Genomic DNA, 22,260 nt, shown 5'->3' with positions numbered 1-22,260 from the left:
TGGAGTTTCAAACAACTGTGGATATTGGCAAAATAGCTACAGGTTCCAGGAGATAACTTGGTATTTCCTCTCTTGAGAGTCCCTTGTATGTGCTTAATTTCTGATTTTACCTTTTTAAATTGAAATATATATATAACAACATGCTCCCTATATCAACCTAACTTTGATTGCCTTTTATAAAGTGATTTACCGCCAACAAAGGTCCATCTAGTCAAGGCTATGGTTTTTCCAGTATCATGTATGGATGTGAGAGTTGGACTATAAAGAAAGCTGAGTGCCAAAGAATTGATGCTTTTGAACTGTGGTGTTGGAGAAGACTCTTGGCAGTCCCTTGCACTGCAAGGAGATCCAGCCAGTCCATCCTAAAGATCAGTCCTGGGTGTTCTTTGGAAGGACTGATGTTGAAACTGAAACTCCAGTACTTTGGCCACCTGATGCGAAAAGCTGACTCATTTGAAAAGACCTTGATGCTGGGAAAGATTGAAGGTGGGAGGAGAAGGGGACAACAGAGGATAAGATGCTTGGATGGCATCACTGACTCAATGGACATGGGTTTAAGTAGACTCCGGGAGTTGGTGTTGGACAGGGAGGCCTGGCGTGCTGCGGTTCATGAGGTCACAAAGAGTTGGCCACGACTGAGTGACTGAACTGAACTTAATGAATCAAAGAACAAAGTAACTTTCTCTCAAATTGTCTTATCCTCCATGGCAGCTATTCCTTCAAATTGATAGATGACAGTATCACATTATGCCTAAGAACACCCACGCTCTGTTGTAAAGAAGATAAACCTGAGTTCTAATGCCAGCTCTGCCATTTCTTAGTTGTATGACTTTGTTCAAGATATTTTAACTCTCTATGAAATTTGCCTAATAAGATCCCCTACCTTATGCAGATTGTTGGGATTAAATGAAAATATGGACTTAATGTGCTTATTATTAAATCTTGTGTATAGTATGTGTTCAGTAAATGTTAGGCATCCTCAGCACAATCCTAGTAATATATGTGATATTTCATCAAATTTTTAATTTACATTTTAACATCTCTTTAAATAGGAAGGTATTTTACAGGCAACAGCGTTTCATGATTATAATTGGCAGCATTTTATTCTAAGTTATACATAAAATAGTGGTGCATCTTGAATTGCAATGCAACTTATTGTTAATGACAGATTCGGAGAAGGATGATAGTACATGCTCAGTTAATATTCATAAAATAAAATTGTAACCAAGGATATTAAAGTTCTCAGCAGTTATTCAAAACATATTATATTGGTAATGTAATAAACCATACAAGTACCTTTTTGACAGCTTTACCATAACATCTCTATTTCCTTGGCATTAGTCTATTGTTGTTGTTCAGTCACTCAGTCATGCCTGACTCTTTGTGACCCCATGGACTGTAAACCACCAGGCTCCTGTGTCCATGAGATTCTCTAGGCAAGAATACTAAAGTGGGTTGCCGTTTCCTTCTGCATTAGTCTTGTTAATGGACACATAAAAGAAATTTATTTTTTTTAATGAAAGATGATTAAACTGCTGCATATATAATCCTAAGCAATAATTTTTCTAAGTTTTCTGTGTGTTTGAGGTTTAATGAAATTTCACATATAGACAGTATACTCTAAATTGTGCTTTTAATGTTGAAATTACAGTACAAGTTGTAGTGACTGAATAATGTTTTGTCCCCTTTTCTTATGATATCTCTTCTGTAGAATTGCATATTCTTAAGAAGGCCCCTAATCTGTACATTGAATCACTGAGGTATTATCAGAAAGCAAGAAGATGATACTTTTACTGGCACCATCCCTCTTTCCTGGATCAAGCTCCAAGATTCCTGAGTGGTTAAACCTGTTTTACAAATTCTCTTTGCTAACTTGATCTTCCACTGAAAAAAAACTAGTTAAATTCATGCATCCTTGGAAAATTCTTGGACATTAAAATTGTCCTGTCACCAGATACTTTATTTTTTGAGATTATTTCAAGAATAGGTTAATCTGACGCTTTTCTGTTTAATCTACAGACGCTTAGTTCACCAGCACAGATCAGGGTAGAAGCTGGCAAATGGTTCATCAGCATTGATAGGGAATTGACTTTTCAGAAATGAATTCTCCAAGGAATGGGGGCAGGAGGACATAAATGTTGTTACATAGTTTCTCTGCCTGGAATATTCTTCTTCCATTCACTTTGTTATTGCCACTCACTGTTTGTGTTAATAAGTGAATGTTTTAATGTATGTTGAGGGGATAGAGATATATTTAGTCTTGCAGAGCTTCTTCCTTTTTAAAATCTTTATAAAGTACTATCTTTATAAAATGTACGGGATTATTGAAGAGACACTGAGGTCTATTTGAAAAGGCAGATCTTGGAGCCTTATCATAATTGAATTGGATTTTGTTGTTCCTTCATCCTCCTCTTTCTAAATTTCTCCTTTGTTCTTTTCCTATTTCCCCTTCCTTACTGTTTCTCCTGTGCAATTTCATGTTCTGAGCAGTCTGAATTGTGTTTCTTTGGCCGGTGAGAAGATTCCTACTGTTCCAATAGTGAATGAAGCCACCACATAGTATCTGATGTAAGCCCCAAGAGTTAGTCACTTCTCAGTCATCTTTGTGACTTCTTGCTGCACAAAGATTCTTTGTTAACAAAGTTTCTTCTTTGTCTTAATTTGCTTAACCTTTATTTATTTATTTTAGAGGTATTTTGGGGCCACCAAAAATGTATACCAGATGTTATACTCAGCAGTGAGAATGCAGAGATGAACATAATAGACATTGTCCCTAATGAATTTAGCAAGGAAGATACACATTAAATAAAGAATTACATAACTAGTTATGGTTGTGATAGGTGGTAAAAAGTTAAAATATAATTTGCAGTGACAAAATCTAGTGGGACACCTAGTCTTCAGAGGTTCCCTAAGGAAGAGATTGTGAACATATAAAAAGCCTTGAATAAATATGTATTAAACTAATGCAGAAATGCAACTTTATTTAAGGTGAAACCTGAAGGATTAGGAAGAATTAACCAGGTAAAGTATAAGGAACAAAAGTGAAAAGGGAGACCAGACAGAGAAAGCAACATGTGTGAAAGGCTCTGACCTTGGTTCTTTCAGTGAAGCAACAGATGCATGAGAATGGGGGAAAATTTCTCCTCAGAATGCTGTGCTGGAAGTAGCCAGGGCCATGTTAGTAAAGGCCAGGAGACTTTGTTTAAGAATCTAGACTTTGTCCTAAGAACAGTGGGACTCCATTGATGGTTACATGATGAGTTCCTGCTTCCACATGGCTTCAAATACTTGAAGTTGTCAGAAGGCCAAGCTCTAAAAACTTTCTCAGATCTACCTCCTGATAAATGAAATAAACCTGAGACTTTTTTTTTTTTGCCTTCCATGCTTGAAACAGGTGTAAAATCCTTTTGTCCACACTGCAACTTTCAAATTTCCACTTGTTAACAGTCCATGTCCCTATAATACTGATATCTGGTAAGTGTAAAGTATCCTATTGAGAAGTTAATCAAAAATACTTATCAAATCATAGACTGTCACATTTCAAAGATATCAGAGATCATTCAGTTAAGAATATAAGAGGCCCTTCCAGAGGATCACTGATAAGTATAGTTGGCTTCTACTGGAACTCTGCCGATAGCTTAAAGTTCACTATCTCAACATTATTCATTCTGGGTTTCATGGGGTTTTTTGGTTTTGTTTTACCACTCTGGTTTTTTCAGAAGTTCTTCCTTCTATGAGTAAAAATGTCTTACGTGAAACTTCTTGTTCTCTGCCCTTACTTCTTGTTCTGTTTCTTAGAATTGCATAGAATAAGCTGGATTCACTTTTTTTTAAGTGGTTAAATCTTTACTTAAAAACCAAGATGCTCTGATGAAACCTGAGATCAGATTATGAATTACAGAGTGGAACTATATCTAGAATCCATTAGGATAAGCACGTGGAACAAGATAGTGATTTATCTTCTGTGACATAACTAGTAAATAGCGTAAAATTAACTGTGCTAAGAACTAGAACCTTGTTTCTTTCCTTTGATCAATAAGTGGAACACCTAATATTTGAATAGCATCTTATTACATATGCTAGAGAATAAATAAAAGAACAAGAGTATTAAGGTTATAAGATCTTGCTCTTAAGAGTTTATGATTTGTGTTGAGAGGAAAGATTTGTATGTTTATGTAAATGCAATAGGAGAGTGCATGCCAAGTGAGCACTCTACTAAAAGAGTAATAGAAATTCCAAAGAGGAGTTCACAATGGGCTGAAGTGGAGTATGTATTTTACAAAGAAGCAACTGACTCAGTGAGTTTCTCCTTAGAAAATGGATGGACCAAACCTTGCTTACATTTATCCTCCTTTTTCCTCTCCACCCCTACTTGTACCACTTCATTGGTCTGGATGAGCCCTCAAATGGTGTTTATTGGATTGAATTACTCTATCTTCCATACTCTGTTGGTGATGATTAAGATGTTCCATAATCTTTTTTTTTTAATTCAACTGCTCTGCTTTCTATTTTTTTTTCAATGAATACACATTTTTATTTGAAATAAAACAACACGCAAAGATGTTCGTACCTATTGTAGGAAAACAAAGTTCAACTTTTTGAAGATCCATAGGAAAAATTTTTTTACTTTCTTGAAATGGATTCTGTTTGGAGCTTTTCCAGTGTACTTTAAGATGACCAGCAGCTTCTTTTGAATGGCTATCCTGAGCAACCTTAGAGATTACAATAAGTGGATTATGCAGCATGATGATAATAGCAAGCTAGTGGCCAAGCTTTGCTCACAGTTCCTTATTTCTCCATCTGCCTAATGTCTTTCAAGAACTCTTTATTGTGTTTCTCTTCTTTCAGCGGAACGGAAGCCCCCTCTTTTCAACATGAATGCCATGAGTGCCTTATATCACATTGCCCAGAATGACTCCCCCACGTTACAGTCTAATGAATGGTAAGGCTGAACTGTCATTTTAAATCTGTAAGAAAATCACCATATGTTTTTGGCACTTTCACTATACTATGTTTTAAATATCTGACTTAGAAGTATTTCATTCCTTCGTTGTATGCTATGATAACAGACACTGATGCTTTATAAGCCTGAACTTTTTACACACACACAGTATTTCTGCCCTCACTATGGTTTGTACTGTGTTATTAATATATGTAGTAACTGAAATTCTAACAGGTACATATATGCCCTGCTACCTTCCTACCAAGTCTAGTCTCTAAGTCATGATGGTCTTATATTGATCATCTCATTATAATCATTTGTCAGCAAGGATAAAGTGCCCTCTCTGAAAATTATAACATTTTAATAACTGTTAGAATCACAGAGCTACTGTAAAAGGGCAATGTCCAAGAAGAGTAGACAGAATGAAATTTTCTAGAGAGAAGGCATTTTCATCCAGAGAGCATCCTCCTAGGTTCTCTGTCCCTTATGCTTCAAGTTTTACTACCTGGTTATAGGTTGTGGGTGATGAAAGAGTTACCAATTTGTCGTGAAGAATATAGGCTTTAGACTTATGAGAGCTGTTATCTTTGGAGAGAAAAATGTATACAAAATTGTTTTATATAAATATAGTATTTCTCATTTTCTGAGATATATTACAATTTGACTTTGCTTATATCATAAGATACGTTTACGTGTTGACTGACTTGAAACTGTCCGCATTCATTATCCTAAAGAATTAATTTTAGATACCTCAAACTTGAAAATGGGCCAGTTCTCCTGACACTCCAAAGTATCTTAATAAAAATCTCCCAAAACAAAAAGTTTTCCCTTGGATAAAAATTATTTAAAGTGATCAGTATGTTCTACAGACTCTGATTTTATTTTCTTTCAATGTATTTGCACACACAGGACAGATCCCTTCAGGAGATTTGTTGATTACTGCTTACAGAAAATGCCTCAGGAAAGGCCAACATCAGCGGAACTGTTACGGGTAATTTTTCAAATTTATATTTGAGGAGGGGGATTTAAAGTCATGTGGGGAAACAGTGGAAACAGTGTCAGACTTTATTTTGGGGGGCTCCAAAATCACTGCAAGGAGATTCAACCAGTCCATTCTAAAGGAGATCAGTCCTGGGTGTTCTTTGGAAGGACTGATGCTAAAGCTGAAACTCCAATACTTTCGCCACGTCATGTGAAGAGCTGACTCATTGGAAGACTCTGATGCTAGGAGGGATTGGGGGCAGGAGGAGAAGGGGACGACAGAGGATGAGATGGCTGGATGGCATCACTGACTCGATGGACGTGAGTTTGGGTGAACTCCGGGAGTTGATGATGGAGAGGGAGGCCTGGCGTGCTGCAATTCATGGGGTCGCAAAGAGTCACACACGACTGAGCGACTGAACTGAACTGAACTGTAAAGAAATATAGTAAATCATTCCTGTGGCAGCTCATCATGACAAAGTGGATTAGAACATATGCCTTGTCATTTAAAGTCCAGAGACAGTAGCTAGGCATAGAAGTAGCAAGATTATCACAGTATGTTCAAGCTAGATTTAGAAAAGGCAGAGGAACCAGAGATCAAATTGGCAACATCCATTGGATCATTGAAAAAGCAAGAGAGTTCCAGAAAAACATCTGCTTTATTGACTATGCCAAAGCCTTGGACTGTGTGGATCACAACAAACTGTGGGAAATTCTTCAAGAGATGGGAATACCAGACCCCTTGACCTGCCTCCTGAGAAACCTGTATGCAGGTCAAGAAGCAACAGTTAGAACTGGACATGAAACGACAGACTGGTTCCAAATAGGGAAAGGAGTACGTCAAGGCTGTATATTGTCACCCTGCTTATTTAACTTATATGCAGGGTACATCATGAGAAATGCTGGACTAGATGAAGCATAAGCTGGAATCAAGAATGCCAGGAGAAATATCAATAACCTCAGATATGCAGATGACACCACACTTACAGCAGAAAGTGAAGAAGAACTGAAGAGCCTCTTGGTGAAAGTGAAAGAGAAGAGTAAAAACGTTGGCTCTAACATCATGGCTTCTGGTCCCATCACTTCGTGGCAAATAGATGGGGAAACAGTGACAGACTTTTTTGGGGGGGTTCTCCAAAATCACTGCAGATGGTAATTGCATCCATGAAATTAAAAGACACTTGATCCTTGGGAGAAAAGCTATGACCATCCTAGACAGCACATTAAAAAGCAGAGACATTACTTTGCCGACAATGGTCTAGTCAAAGCTATGGTTTTCCCAGTAGTCATATGTGGATGTGAGAGTTGGACTATATGGAAAGCTGAGCACCAAAGAATTGATGTTTTTGAACTGTGGTGTTGGAGAAGACTCTTGAGAGTTCCTTGCACAGCAATGAGATCCAACCTAAAGTTGGATCCTAAAGGAAATCAGTCCTGAATATTCATTGTAAGGACTGATGCTGAAGCTGAAACTCCAATACTTTGGCCACCTGATGCAAAGAGCTGACTCATTTGAAAAGACCCTGATGCTGGGAAAGATTGAAGGTGAGAGGAGAAGGGGATGACAGAGGATGAGATGCTTGGATGGCATCACCGACTCAATGGACATGAGTTTGAGTAAACTCCAGGAGTTGGTGATGGACAGAGAGGCCTGGTGTGCTGCAGTGCATGGGGTCACAAAGAGTTGGACACGACTGAGCGACTGAACTGAACTGAACTGATACGCTATATATTCCTCGTGGATACTTTTCCCTTTTTCTGCCTCCCACCCCACCCACCTTTTTTGCCTTATGACAAAGAACATTTCTCCTTGCTCTGGTCATCACTGTGATGTTCCAGTGACTAATATCTGCCTGAACTTTAATTCAAAGTTTTCAGGACAGAGTCTGCCAGTGGTTCAAATACCAACTCTAGGCTTCCAGTTAGGTTGTTGCCAAAAATCAGTCAGTGAAGATATGTGATAAATATATAAGACAGATATTTACATAGTGTTACATCATACATGTTGGTGACAAAATTATTGTGTTAACTGCATTCAGTTGATTTAAATATAGCATTTTTGAGCATCTGTTTTCATGTAACTTTGTATTATAGGCTCTGTGTACATAGGCAGTGTTCCATTAATATCAATGAAGTATGTGGGAGTTTTTTTTTTTACAATATAAATGTCTTTTATTGGCCACAGAATAGTCCATGTTTCTTTAATCTTTTTCTGCGTGTGTATTTTCCAGTCTTTTTTCGTTTCTTACTTTGTTTTAAGAAAACCTCCGAATTGTATTGCCTAAATTTGTGAAGCTTAAACATGTCAGCTGCCTTTATAATTGCACCTTGGCTAAGTATCACAGATTCTTGGTTTATATTTTCTTTTTCTCAGAAATCTTATTCTGTTATTTTCTGGCTTTGAGTATCCTGAAGAGGTAGGTCTGAAGCTGACTAGCTTTTCTACCCAAAATTAAGTTTTTTCTTCTTGTGAATAACAGGTCACAGGAATATGGTGACAGAAGCAACAAGGCAATGGACTTTACCTTATTCTCTTTTGGTGTAGAATTATCGCATGTTCCAAACATGAACTATAAACAATAGAATACCAGAAACACAAGACAGTGTCTTTATTACTTTGAAGTAGGCAAAGATTTATAAATACAGGACACAAACAGCAGTTTAGAGAAAGAAAAAAAGAAGAAAAAAATTATAAATTTGCTTTAGAAATTGTAAAGCAAAAAAAAAAAAATTGCCTCAAAAAAGAAGATACTACAAGCCTTCAAAGATGATATGGCAACAGACAACAAAAGGATATAAAAAACAAATGGGCAGAGGTAGAAAAAGAAAATGAAAGAGAAAAATTTAAAGATCATATCATATCAAATCATATCATAAACAACAAACTAATATAATAAACACACCCATGTAGGGTATTTCCAATGATGGGTAGCCCAAGGGAAATAAAATTAAATGAAGAAGAAAAATTTCTAAAGATGATTATAAAAAAGATGACATGTGGAAGGCAGAGGAGATATATATTTCAGCCTATTATTCCTAAAAAAGAAAGCAAAACACATGGAGTAGAAGATATTTAAAGATATACTTGAAGATATACTTTTTGAAAATAAATGTTAAGATCTTTATTTTATTTGATTTACTTAAGTGTATACACACATGCACGCACATATATATACACACACAGACACACATGTATACTTGTCCATGCCAGATCTTAGTTGTGATATGCAGGCTCTAGTTCCCTGATGAGAAATCAAACCCATGCCCCCTGCCTTGGGAGCACAGAGTCTTAGCCACTGGACCACCAGGGAAGTCCCCTGATTTACTCTTTATTTGATTTGGTGGACCAAATCAAGTAAGCCTAACATTTAGTCAATGATGTTTACTGATTGTCTACCTGGTGCCAAGCACTGTTCTAAACATTGAAAATCATACAGTGGTACAAAGATAAAGATAGTCCCTGCCCTCCTGGAACCTATATTCTAATGCAGGAGTAAAAAATAATTTGATATAATGTCATAAAAAATAAAGCCAGGACTGGGATAAAGAGTGACAGGGGCTGCTGTTTAAGACAGGGCATTTCTAGGGAGTTGAAACTGATCTTCAGTGATCAAAATCCTACCTGTATCTAGTTTCTAAACTCAAAGGATAAAGAAAGATTCCTAATCGGCTGAAAAAAATTTATCTGGGGCTAGAAAAACCAGTTGGCTTCAGATCTACCTCTTCAGAAACACTCAAAGCCAGAAAACTGTATAACAGTATTTACAAAGTTCTAAGAAAAAGAAAATGTAAACCAAGGATTTGTGACCCAGCTAAGGTGCTCTTTAATTATAAATGCAGCTGGACATTTTCTTTTTTTTTTTTTTTTTTTTTTCTCCCAAATCGTCCCACCCTCTCCCTCTCCCTCTGAGTCCAAAAGTCCGTTATACACATCTGTGTCTTTTTTCCTGTCTTGCATACAGGGTCGTCATTGCCATCTTCCTAAATTCCATATATATGTGTTAGTATACTGTATTGGTGTTTTTCTTTCTGGCTTACTTCACTCTGTATAATTGGCTCCAGTTTCATCCATCTCATCAGAACTGATTCAAATGAATTCTTTTTAACGGCTGAGTAATACTCCATTGTGTATATGTACCACAGCTTTCTTATCCATTCATCTGCTGATGGACATCTAGGTTGTTTCCATGTCCTGGCTATTATAAACAGTGCTGCGATGAACATTGGGGTACATGTGTCTCTTTCAATTCTGGTTTCCTCCGTGTGTATGCCCAGAAGTGGGATTGCTGGGTCATAAGGTAGTTCTATTTGCAATTTTTTAAGGAATCTCCACACTGTTCTCCATAGTGGCTGTACTAGTTTGCATTCCCACCAACAGTGTAGGAGGGTTCCCTTTTCTCCACACCCTCTCCAGCATTTATTGCTTGCAGATTTTTGGATCGCAGCCATTCTGACTGGTGTGAAGTGGTACCTCATTGTGGTTTTGATTTGCATTTCTCTAATAATGAGTGATGTTGAGCATCTTTTGACATTTTCAAGCCTCACAAATTTTAAGCAGTTTTTCTTTCTTAAAAGCTTTTTCTCAATTGCTTGATAAGGAAATCCAACCAGTCTCTCAATGAAACAAAAAGTAAGAGAAGAAAGAGTGAATTAGGGACTGGAGAAACCTGTGAAAGAACTGGTGGTGATCATTGAATTTAAGTTTGCTCTCCAATATTCATTTATATATTCGTTCACTACTAGTTTGTGTGTTTGTATAACATGGTAAAGAGACTACATTCTTCATTTTGAATAGCCAATACAAATTTCAAAAGATAAAAATACAGTGGAAGAGAGAGAATAAAAAGAGAAAACCTTCCCATTCAAGGCCCTTCTCTAGAGTTAGCAACCACTGCTGCCAATTTTGTACACGTCCTTCTAGAAATATTCTATGCATATGGAAGTAAATATCCTTTTAAATTTTTGAACCAATGGTAGCAAACTGTTCTACCCTGAATATTTCAAGTTTTAGTGTGTTTTGTGTATTGTTCCATGTTACTACATGCAGACCTATCTCATCATCTCTAAGGACTCCATCATATAGTCAGATGGATGGTGGTTTTTATAACCAACTCATTTATGGTGTTGACAGTCTTTTGCTGTTACAAACTGTTCTACAATAAGTATCTGTACACATGTGTCAGTTTGTACCTGTATATACAGATATCCAAAGAATAAATTCCTAGAAGTGAAATTGCTAATCAAATGGAATATGAATTTTAAATTTAAAAAGGTGTTGCCAATTTTTCTCCAAAGAGGATGCCCCAATTTATGGTCCTGTTAGCAAAGTATGAATACTAAGACTTTTTGACCTTCTAATAAGTTCAGTGGAAAACTTTTCTCACTGTCATTTTAAGTTGTATTTCTCATTTTGAATTAGATTGTCTTTCTTACATTGACAAGCCATTTCTATTTCCTCTTCTGTGAACTCTCTGTTGATCTTTCTCATTTGTCTGAGGGATTTTCCCTTGTTAATTTGTAGTAAATCTTACAGATATTATTTTCTTACTTCACTTTTGACATTCTTTTTTCTGGGATTTTGGGGGGAGATACAGAAATTTGTTATAAGGAATTCAACCTTTTTTTTTTCCTCCAGTTGGCTTTCTAATTATTCCCAAATATTTTTAAAATAATCCAGCTTTTCCAAACATTTTCTTCCTGATGTTAAAATGTCACCTTCACAAAGAATTAAATAGAGAACTACAATAAAATCATTGCTGTGATTAAAAAGCAGGATGTAAATGTTATACACATTGACAGTATATGTATTAACAATGTGAACATAATAATATATCTAGAAAGAAGTAGGGGTAGGAAAGAAATGTAAATGTACTGATTTTCTTGTTTTTCAGGGTAGATAGTCAATAACAGTTCTTAAACTGAAAATATTTTTTAAGTAACTCTAATCTCTTAAAGCTTTACATGATCTTTTTTTTCCCCCTTAACTTTAGAGGGCCTTTTAGGAACTGGTAACTCTTGGTAAAGAAATTTTAACTAACATTAAGCAGTCATCTTACTTCAGACTCCTCTAATTCTATGAAATTCAAATATACCTTAATTTAATAAATTATTTTTTAAATTACTATGTGTAATAAGTTTCTAATGTAAAATTATTACTGAATATCCATCATTCTGAGAGAGTAAGAGAGAGAGAGGGAAAGTGTCTAAAATGATATTAATTTATGGATGGCAGAATTTTTATTTTCTTTTACTATCTTTTATTGATTTCTCTGTATTATTTAAATGTTTAAAATAAACATATTTCCAAGAACAATGAAAGCTTTGTTTGAAAATGATCTGAGAACCTTTCAACTGTATGAGTTTGGAGAACAGTGAAGAGATGGGATTGCAGGCAGAGAGAACAACAGGGAAAAAGACATGCAGGTGCAAAACCCATGGCAGAGACAAGAATGGTCTACAAGTACACTGCATTGGGTGGAACAGGGAATAGGAGTGACTAGAGTGGAGCCTAGAAATTCAATCAGGAACTGACTGTTCAGGCCAGACTTTACAATGGAGGCTGTGAGATGTTTTTAAGACATTGGGTGTATCAGTTTTGAAGTATTTTAAGGTTTAATTACCTCCCACAATAAGAAATCCAGGATTTAAAAAAGGAGGTGTTAGAAGCAGTCCAGACCTGTAAGCAGCTCAGTAGCTCCTCCTGTCTTCCACTTTACCATTCTTTGCACTTGACTTTTGTCTTCTTGGTCACAAAATGGCTCCTGTGTTTCCGGAACTCAAACTTTATTCCAGGCAGGAGAAAGGAGGCAGGACAAAGAGTATCCTGGAAAACAAAGCCTTCCTCTGGGGTTTCTGCCTATATCTCAGAATTTGGCCAGAACTTGGTCACATTGCTAATTATACCTGCAAAGAAAGGTGGAATCCAGGTCTTATGCTTTTTACTACTTTCAAGAAAGAAAGGCAAGGAAAAGTGATTGAAATAAAGGATAAATAGGTCATAGTGTCTGTCACAGTTAATACCATGATCAACTCTGTGGTAGACCACCAGAAAACAAATTCCCAAATAAAGAAACCTGGGTGGCCATTCTAGCTCTTCCATTGTTAAGCTAGGTAAATCACTTAACCCTTCTGGGCCTAAAATTCCTCACCTTGGAAATAAAAGAATTACTAAGAGCTGCTGCTGCTGCTGCTACTACTGCTAAGTCGCTTCAGTCGTGTCCCACTCTTCGCGACCCCATAGACTGCAGCCCACCAGGCTCCTGCATCCATGGGATTCTCCAGGCAAGAGTACTGGACTAGGGTGCCATTGCCTTCTCCATACTAAGAGCGACTTCTCTAAAATTCAGTATCCTAGGTTATAGCTTGAAGTTTACTAGAGACTGATTTATTCTTGTCTAATTATAAGCACTGAAGTAGCCAAATAATTTTGCTTTCTCCCTTGCATTCTCCTCTTCAAATATGCAAGCTACTCTTCCTTCCAGGAATGGTGTTTCATTTTCAGAAAGGACTCTTTGCAGAGAAAGAGATATTTTATTAAAATAGGAGGAAAAGCCACAATTCCCTGGACAGCAAAGTCAGAGTGAAGAACTGCAAGACATACAGAATTTTTTTTCTCACGTGGTCCTGCTCCTCTTTTATATCTGTTTAACTTATAAAGAAATTAAATCCATTCCATCATCTGAGGCCTACCACATTAATACCTCATTTTCCAATATATTCTAATTATAATTTCACATAAGCGAATTTTCCACATAACTGAAACTTTAGAAAGCAAAATTTCCTCCTCCTCCTTTTGAGCATTTTGTGTGGTGATCTTATCAAAATACATGATATGCTTCTCTGCCTTCCTCAAGAAAGCATAATGAATATAATGCCACTTCTTGATTACTCAGAAATAATAGCATTTCATGAAATCTTGGGAGTATAAAAAAAGTGTATGAAGGACAGTTGCCCCTTTACAAAATAGTCCACAAACCCTGGTTCATTTTTATTTGGTTGATTGGTTGCTTGGTGTGTTAACCATGGAATTTCCTTCTCGTTACTGTCAGGTGGTCAGATACCTTTTCAACACTCTTTTTTTGGCAACAAGTAACTCTCTAACAGTTCTCAGTCCTCTGTTCTACTTTTGTTCCCTCATTCTAAACTGCTGTTGTCTGAGAAATCAGGAAACCAGAATGTGTGATAACGATCATTGATAATATTGAAAGTGAAGCCTGTTTACAACAAGAAAAGCTTATGGACTTGGGGTGAATATTTTAACCCCTTGGAGACCCTTTTGCCTTATTTCTCATTGTACAGCTCTGTAAAGGGAAGATGAAGTTGCCAAAATTCTGACCTCTGAGATAAATGGAATAATTGCCACATTTTCAAGCATACGCTGTATATGACCACAGAAATAGAAAACAAAATATTCAGAAGTCTGTCTTTAAAAGTGTAGTGTAGGGTGAGAAAGAGGATTGAGGCAGATTATAACAAGCATATTCTATACTCTGCATTACTTTTGCTTATTACATAGTTTCAGGTTTGAAAGTCTCAAGCTCTCAGCTACTATTTAAAGTTCTAGTCATTGTTATTACTTGCATGGCAAAGTAAACCTCAAGAATTCTCAAGTAAATTCTAGGACAAGTCCACAAAACGTGGCTTGAGGAAGAAGAGAAAAAACATGATTATCACTTTATGAGATTTATACAAGATAAGAGACTACATGAGATGAAAATTGTATCTTGTTATTTCTGCAAAATCCACAGAACTGTTTTACGTTGATTTATCTTTTACATCTTAATCTTGCTCCTAAAAATATGTCTCCTCATTATCAGTTTCTGTTTTTTTCTCTTCCCTTAATCAGCATGACTTCGTTCGACGAGACCGTCCACTTCGTGTCCTTATTGACCTTATACAGAGGACAAAAGATGCTGTTCGTGAGCTAGATAACCTACAATACCGGAAAATGAAAAAAATCCTTTTCCAAGAGACACGAAATGGACCCTTGAATGAGTCACAGGAAGATGAAGAAGTAGGTTGATTTTCTTTTAGCAAACACTCATAGGGTACCTACTATGGGAAAACGTTCTGGACTGGGATGCTATGAAAAACACTTTGGGGAATAACAATGTATTACAATTGATGTTCTCTGCCTTAAGAGACATGCACAGTTGCAAAAGAGACATTGAAAAAATAATAAGATAAAATATGAACAGTATTACAGAGGTAGAGCACACGGTAGGGGTCCATAGTGGGGACAGAATAAGTCATCTGCTGGTGGGATTAGTGAAGAGGTGGGTCACTTTTGACAGGCACTTATGGGGCACTTTCGTGCTGTGCTTTAGGAAGATTATCCTGGCATCAAAATGTAATAGATTTGAATGGATAACTTTCTGGGTAATAGTCCATGCAAGAGGCAGTAAGGGCAGTATCCATGGGAATTGGGGAGAAGGAACACTGAGAAACACTAGAGAGATGAACTTGATAATACACTGCTTCTCACTGACAGTGACAGATGAAGGGGAGCTTATGGTGACTCTGAGCATTTGTGCTTCAGTGACTAGAGTGTGTTAGTACCAAGAACAGAGAAGAACCAAGAAGGAAGAGTTGGTTTAGGATGATTTCAGTTTGATGCCTGCTGAGTCTAAGGTCTTGGCATCATATGCTATTGACACAGTGTACTGGTGGAGTTTTTACAGAAAGATGACTTTAGTTTAAGTCATTCAATTAGTTTAAGAAGGATTAGTTGAATAGGCCTGAATAGAGATGTCAAGCATTTGATTGGGAAATACAAATCCAGAACATAGGAAAGAGGTCTGGGTAAAGGGTAGTTGGTTGGGGGTCAAGGACATTAAAATGATGATGAATCAGTAGTTGAATGTAGAATGAAAAGAGAGTCCATGCCACATAAGAAAAGGGAAACCAGGGAGATAAAGGCATCACAGATGTTACAAGTATACACAGCTTTAAGGAGGGAGCTACAAATACCATCAGATGCCACAGAGAAGTCAGGTTAAACAAGGACCAAAAACAGTGTTAACTGGGTTTTACAACTAGGACCTTCTTGATGACCTTAGTAAAATCAGTTTTACAGGAATAGTTAGGATGAATAGTCATTTACTGTGTGTTGTAGAATAAGTGGGAAGTGAGAAAGTAAAGATAGTGAAAATTGGTCATTTTAAGATTCATAAATCGGGTCAAGAAGGAAAAATGACAAAGGGCAGTATGTAGAAAGGTACATACATATAAGGCAAGTCTCTTCATACTTATATGCAGAAGGAAAGGAGCCGGGACAGAGGCGTTGAAGATAGAGGAAAGAGACACAGTTAAGGAATTAGGATCTCAGTAAGAGCATTAGTGCAGGGATTAGCCTTGAACAAAAGAAAGGACTCTTCTTCTAAAAATAGATTAAAAAGAGGGAAAGAATGAAGAATGAATTTTAGTTTAACTTTTTAATATAGAAGAAAATAAAATTATTTTATCAATAATTATAAAAATAAAATTTGGAAAGCTGAACTGGAATATAAAAATCTCTTGATTGCATATGTACAAATGGGCTCCTTTAATTGGGAGCCCTAATTGGGAAAATAAATCTATTTAAAATATAATGTATTATCTATCATTTTAAATTACTCAAATTACCTTTGTCAGTGATTCCTTATATTGCCATGGCTAAGTAGCAATTCATTAAAGTTATGTAGGTACAGTGTATGGTTCTTTGAAAATAGGGTTTATTTGGAGCTAAGTTGCTTTAATTATATTACTTAATCTTGTATCAAAAGATATTCACTGTGATGGATAAATTATATGTTCCGATTATTTTAGCATTTCTCAAATAGAATAGTAGTCTTTGGACTAGTAGTGATGAATACCAGTATTATTTAACAGATATATTTAATAAGCTTACAGAGGTAAGCTTGATAGAATTGCTTGAGGGAGGCAGAATTTAATTACCTGTCCAGGACAGTAGAATTAATTTCCCTGCTCAGATACGAAGTTTCTCAATAATGACTTGCAAAAAGTGCATATTGCTTGTCAAATCTCTGAAAACTCTTTTTATCCTCTTTGAGCTTCAAGTGCCCACTGCCGTGTTTGTAGCTTTCCTAGAGATCCCCTGTTCAGTAGCCTGCAGTCTTTCCCTAGCACCTTGAGTTCCTGAAAGTCTCTTAGAAAACTGACGTGGCTAGTTCTGCTTACCAAGTAGCAATACAGTGTGATAGTTGCATATGATGGGGGAAAGCCCTGGGGTAGCAGCATTTGGAGCCTTATGACCCATGTCCAGAATAGCCCTTGAGGAAAGCATCAAAGTGAATTGGAGATGTCTGAAAATGGTGGTGGAGTAGTGGAGCCACTACATTAAAAGTTTCTTCTTGCAGATTTGGCAGAAAAGCAACTTGGCACTGCAAAATTGAATGTACTTAATAGCTTAGTCAACGGATTGGTGCTTTATCTCCAGTCATTTTTTTTTTAACCCAAGTGCCCCATTTTTATAGGACAGCGAACATGGAACCAGCCTGAGCAGGGAATTGGACAGCCTGGGCAGCAACCATTCCATCCCAAGCATGTCTGTGAGTACAGGCAGCCAGGGCAGCAGCGTGAACAGCATGCAAGAGGTCATGGACGATAGCAGCTCTGAACTTGTCATGATGCATGATGATGAAAGCCCAGTAAATTCCACTTCCTCTGTTGTGTACAAGAAAGTAAGTTTCATGATCCCCTTCACAGTGCTAGGCTTTGCCTATCATTATGAAGCCAACTCAGGTCACTTAGCATTCAGATATTTTAGTTCCCTCTTTACAACTGAAATTATGGAACTCAGCTGAGCACATGATAGTTCTTTTCGGTAAAAAAGATGATGAAGGACTAGGCAAGCTGTATTTGTGCCTGTTTCTTCATATTCCTCTCCTGTTACTCTGATGTCCACCACCATCAAATAAACAAAAACAAATAAATCCATAAATCTCCATGTCAAAGAAACCAGTTAAGTTCCTTTCTAAACCGATAGCCTTAATACTGTTGACCTTAAAAGCTTTCTGAGTAAAACCTGTTGGTTGTGACCTTTTAGAAGTATTTCAGATACATGTTTCTTACTGAGTAGTCTCAAAATACTTTTCATTTTAGAAAAAGTTTCCACTCTTTTTTGTTATTTCTTGAATTTATCACTTCTAATTCTTCTAAGACCAGCTCTATGTCAGCTTAAATAGTCTGACTTTTGAGTTAATGATTCTGTTTTTTGTTTTGACTTTACTTTTCCAATGGAGGATCATTCATTTCATACAAAGCCTATCATGATTTATAATTTGACGTGCTTTATATTTTAAAAATGAAAAATTATTTTTAAGCTTCTTTCAAAGCAATAATATGAGTATTTCACAGAATTATCAATGGTTTTTTTGGAGGAATTTCCAAAAATGTTTTAAGTACCTTAGGTAAGCAGTTCATCCCTAATGGCTCCCACGGTAAAGCGTCTGCCTGCAATGCGGGAGACCCGGGTTCGATTCCTGGGTCGGGAAGATCCCCTGGAGAAGGAAATGGCAATCCACTCCAGCACTCTTGCCTGGAAAATCCCATGGACAGAGGAGCCTGATAGGCTGCAGTCCATGGAGTCGCAAAGAGTCGAACACGACTGAGTGACTTCACTTCACTTTCATAATACGGAACTATAGAAAAGAATCCTTTATAACTTTTTCCATATTAGGTATATGTGAGTTGTGTATGTACTGCTGCTGCTGCTAAGTCGCTTCAGTTGTGTCCAACTCTGTGGTACTGCATAGACAGCAGCCCACCAGGCTCCGCCGTCCCTGGGATTCTCCAGGCAAGAACACTGGAGTGGGTTGCCATTGCCTTCTCTGCTGTATGTACTCATTTTAATAAATATGAGTGATTACATTCTAACTCCAGTAGGAGAGCAGGTTTAAGAATTTTTTCACTTAGATGTCTGCTGGTTGTATATTTTTATTGGGAGAAAAAGAAAATTAAACAGGTAAGGATGAAGAGCATGTGAAAATATATTGGTGCCTAGTCATGAATAGTGGAGGGATCACGTTTATTTTCTGAACTGATTAACTTACTCATTTATTCAACAAACATTGGTGGGGACCCCTGTTATCTGCAACTAACTGTAGTAGGCCCTTTGGATACAGACAAAACAGACAAGATGCCTTCATAGCGCTTATTATCTGTGAGGGAGATTAAGCAGATAATCACACAAGTAAATTTATTGTGTAATTATGAAACTTGTTCTGGGTAAAAGGAGGACTTATTCTATTGGGGAGTAGAGGAAAATCTCCCCAGTGAAGTGACATTTAAGCTCAAACTTCAGAAACAGATAGAGGTTAGCTAATTTGGGGTGAAAGATGAGGGTGAGTCAGGAAGCAATATGTGCAAAGGCCCTGAGACAAGGAATTTTGTACGTTCAAGGAAAAGGGGAAAAAATCTGAGAAATTAGAGCTTGGAGGACTATGTGGAGAGTGAATTGGGACCAGAGTGACAGCAAGGACCCAGATTATTAGAAAGCCATAAAAGCATTTTGAGGAAACGAGTGATACCATGCAGATGAAGAAACCTGCTAAGAGTTCAGCATTGTCAGTCAGCCGTGTTTAAACATGGGCAAATGGTCATGTATTTGAAGGGTGGAAAAGGTTTTGGTGGGTTCTCTTTTTAGAAGGAGTTATCATGGATGCTGAGAGATATTGACTTTTTACTTTCTTTTAGCTCTAGGGCTTTGTGGGGATAGAGAGCAAAAAGAGGAATTCTGTTGGATCTTTTTACTCTAGGACATCTCAATGAGCACCCCAAATTAGAAGAGAGATAATTAGAATAGATTACTGGAATAATCAACAAAATTAGATTACTGGCATAATCAACAAGAAAGAAGACCTTGGTCTTGAACCATTTGGAGGTTTTAATTTTAATTTTCGCAGGCTGATATAGAGCTTTCTTGTAATAATATGGGCCTTTCAGTGCCTTTTTCTCCTTGGTATAATCTTAAGAAGATAAGATTTTAATTTATAACCCGAAATAGAAGGTAGTTATGTTTGATATACAGAAAATATTTGTCAGGAAAATTTTTCTAAAATGTATTTCTATTTAATTATTAAATATAGTGGTAATGTGATGAAAAATAATGAAAAACATATGCAAATAAAACTATGAATTAGTTAACTTTAAAATATAAGCAAGGAAGTAAGATAGTAGAAACAATCAACTGAGTGAAAGGGAAACCCACAGAATGGGAGAAAATACCTGCAAATCATCTCTTATAAAGGATTAATATCCAGAATATATGAAGAACTCCTAAAATGCAACAGCAACAATGAAAGAGAAAAAAAAAAACTGGAATCAGAATCAAAAGTAAGGACTTGAATCACTATTTCTCCAAAGAGGATATAAAAATGATCAATAAGCATATGAAAAGATGTCCAACATTATCAATCATTAGGGAAATTCTAATCAAAACTACAGTAAGATACCACCCATGTGTGTAGCCATCACACACATTAGAGTGACCACTGTTTAAAAAAACAGAATGTAACAAGTGTTGCAGAGGATATGGAAAAATTAGAACCCTGTTCATTATTGGTAGGGATTGAAAAGGGTACAACCACTGTGGAAAATGGTGGTTCCTTGAAAAATTAAAACTAGAATTACCATATAACCTAGCAATTCCACTTCTCAGTATATATCCAAAAGCATTGAAAGCAGGGTTTCAAAGAGATTTTTGTACACCCATGTTCATTGCAGCCTTATTCACAAAAACAGCAGAGAGGTAGAAGCAATGTAAATGATGAATGAATAAACAAAATGTGTTATATATGTACAATGGAGTATTATTCAACCTTTAAAAGGAAGGAAATTCTGCCATATGCCATTAATACAATGTGGTTGAACCATGAAGACATTATGCTAAGTGGAACAAATGTACCTGTCACAAAAAGACAAATGCTGTATGATTCCACATATATGAGGTTCTTAACATAATCAAATTCATGGAAAGTGCAATGATAGTTACTAGGGATTTGGGGAGAGGATTAATAGGGAATTTCTATCTAATGGGGCACAGAGCTTCAGTTTTACAAGGAGGAAAGAGTTATAGGGGTGATATGATGCTGATAGTTACATATAAGTGTATCAGCACTGAACCATATACTTGAAAATAATCAAGATGGTAACTTTATTTTACCACAGTTTAAAAAAGGAAAACATAGAAGCAGGCTAGAAGAATAGAGCTTGTTATATATGTGTGCTTAGTCATTCAGTCGTGTTCAACTCTTTGCAGCCCCGTGAACTGTAGCCCCCCAGACTCCTCTGTTCATGGAATTCTCCAGGCAAGAATACTGGAATGGGTTGCCATTCCCTTCTCCAAGGCGTCTTCCCAACCCAGGGATAGAACCCAGGTCTCCTGCATTGAAGGCAGATTTTTGCAATCTGAGCCATCAGGGAAGCCCATTGTATATAAAAACTTAATATTAAATAATGGTATTTCTTCATGAAACCCATTTAGCCTTATACTTGGGCTTCAAATCTTTAAACATAATAGAAATAAATTTTTCACAAGTTTCATATTTGTTTTTTTACTTGAATTCAAAGTTTTTCACTTGGGAACATAAAGTAGGATCTTAAACTCTCAACAGAAAGTTAGATAGTGGACTCTAGGAATGAGGAAACTAGTTTTAAATTCTGTCTGCCACTGTTAGTTTTATTTTACTTTGGACAAGTCACAAACCTCTCCAAACCTCAGTTTTTCCATCTGTAAAATAAGGATTTGTTCTGTATGATTTCCAACATTGTTTCCAGCTCTAAAATTTTGTGCTTCTATTCCTGAAAATTTTAAAAGAGTAAATGTCTGATGTGACTTTCAAGTTGTTTGGTAAAGAGATGCCTTGATAGAGAAAAAGCCTATGCATCACTGAATTATCATTTTATAAACAATGTCCTACCCATTATCTCATTATCCTATTTCGTTGTCGTTTCTATACTTGTCACTATCTAAAATTATACTATGTACTAATTCATTATTTCATGATTTGGGTGTAAATTCCATCATAGCTAAAATTATGCTTACCTTGTTCTGTGCTGTATCTCAACACCTTAGAACAGTGCCTGGCACAGCATAGGCACTCAGTAAATATCTAAGGAATGAGTGAATTAACAAACAAAAAATACATAGTGAATAAATTGCTTACCAGATACTAAACACCGTGCTGTTTTGAACATAATGGTTTAAAAAGCTTGAATAATATTAAATATTATTGTTATGGTTTGAAAGACTTAAACAAATAGATTGTCTCTGATAACAGTACTCTTGACAATAAGAACTTGCTTAATAAATATTAAAATGTAAGAATAAGGATGGG

At 36.5% G+C, this 22,260-nt stretch overlaps 1 protein-coding gene across 3 annotated transcripts in view; it reads left to right on the top strand.

Moving 5' to 3' along the window:
• TAOK3 (TAO kinase 3) overlaps window positions 1-22,260 on the top strand; it is a 186,205-nt gene that overhangs the window by 124,071 nt on the left and 39,874 nt on the right. For all 3 annotated transcript variants that reach the window (XM_018061226.1, XM_018061224.1, XM_013970656.2), the window contains exons 10-13: window positions 4,849-4,942; window positions 5,852-5,933; window positions 14,769-14,936; window positions 17,398-17,604. In XM_018061226.1, coding sequence (XP_017916715.1) covers window positions 4,849-4,942; window positions 5,852-5,933; window positions 14,769-14,936; window positions 17,398-17,604 — 551 coding nt within the window. The remainder of the gene's footprint in view (window positions 1-4,848; window positions 4,943-5,851; window positions 5,934-14,768; window positions 14,937-17,397; window positions 17,605-22,260) is intronic.

Source organism: Capra hircus, chromosome 17 (assembly GCF_001704415.2).
Source record: "Capra hircus breed San Clemente chromosome 17, ASM170441v1, whole genome shotgun sequence".
Taxonomy (NCBI): domain Eukaryota; kingdom Metazoa; phylum Chordata; class Mammalia; order Artiodactyla; family Bovidae; genus Capra; species Capra hircus.
This window is presented reverse-complemented; position numbering and strand designations above follow the sequence as displayed.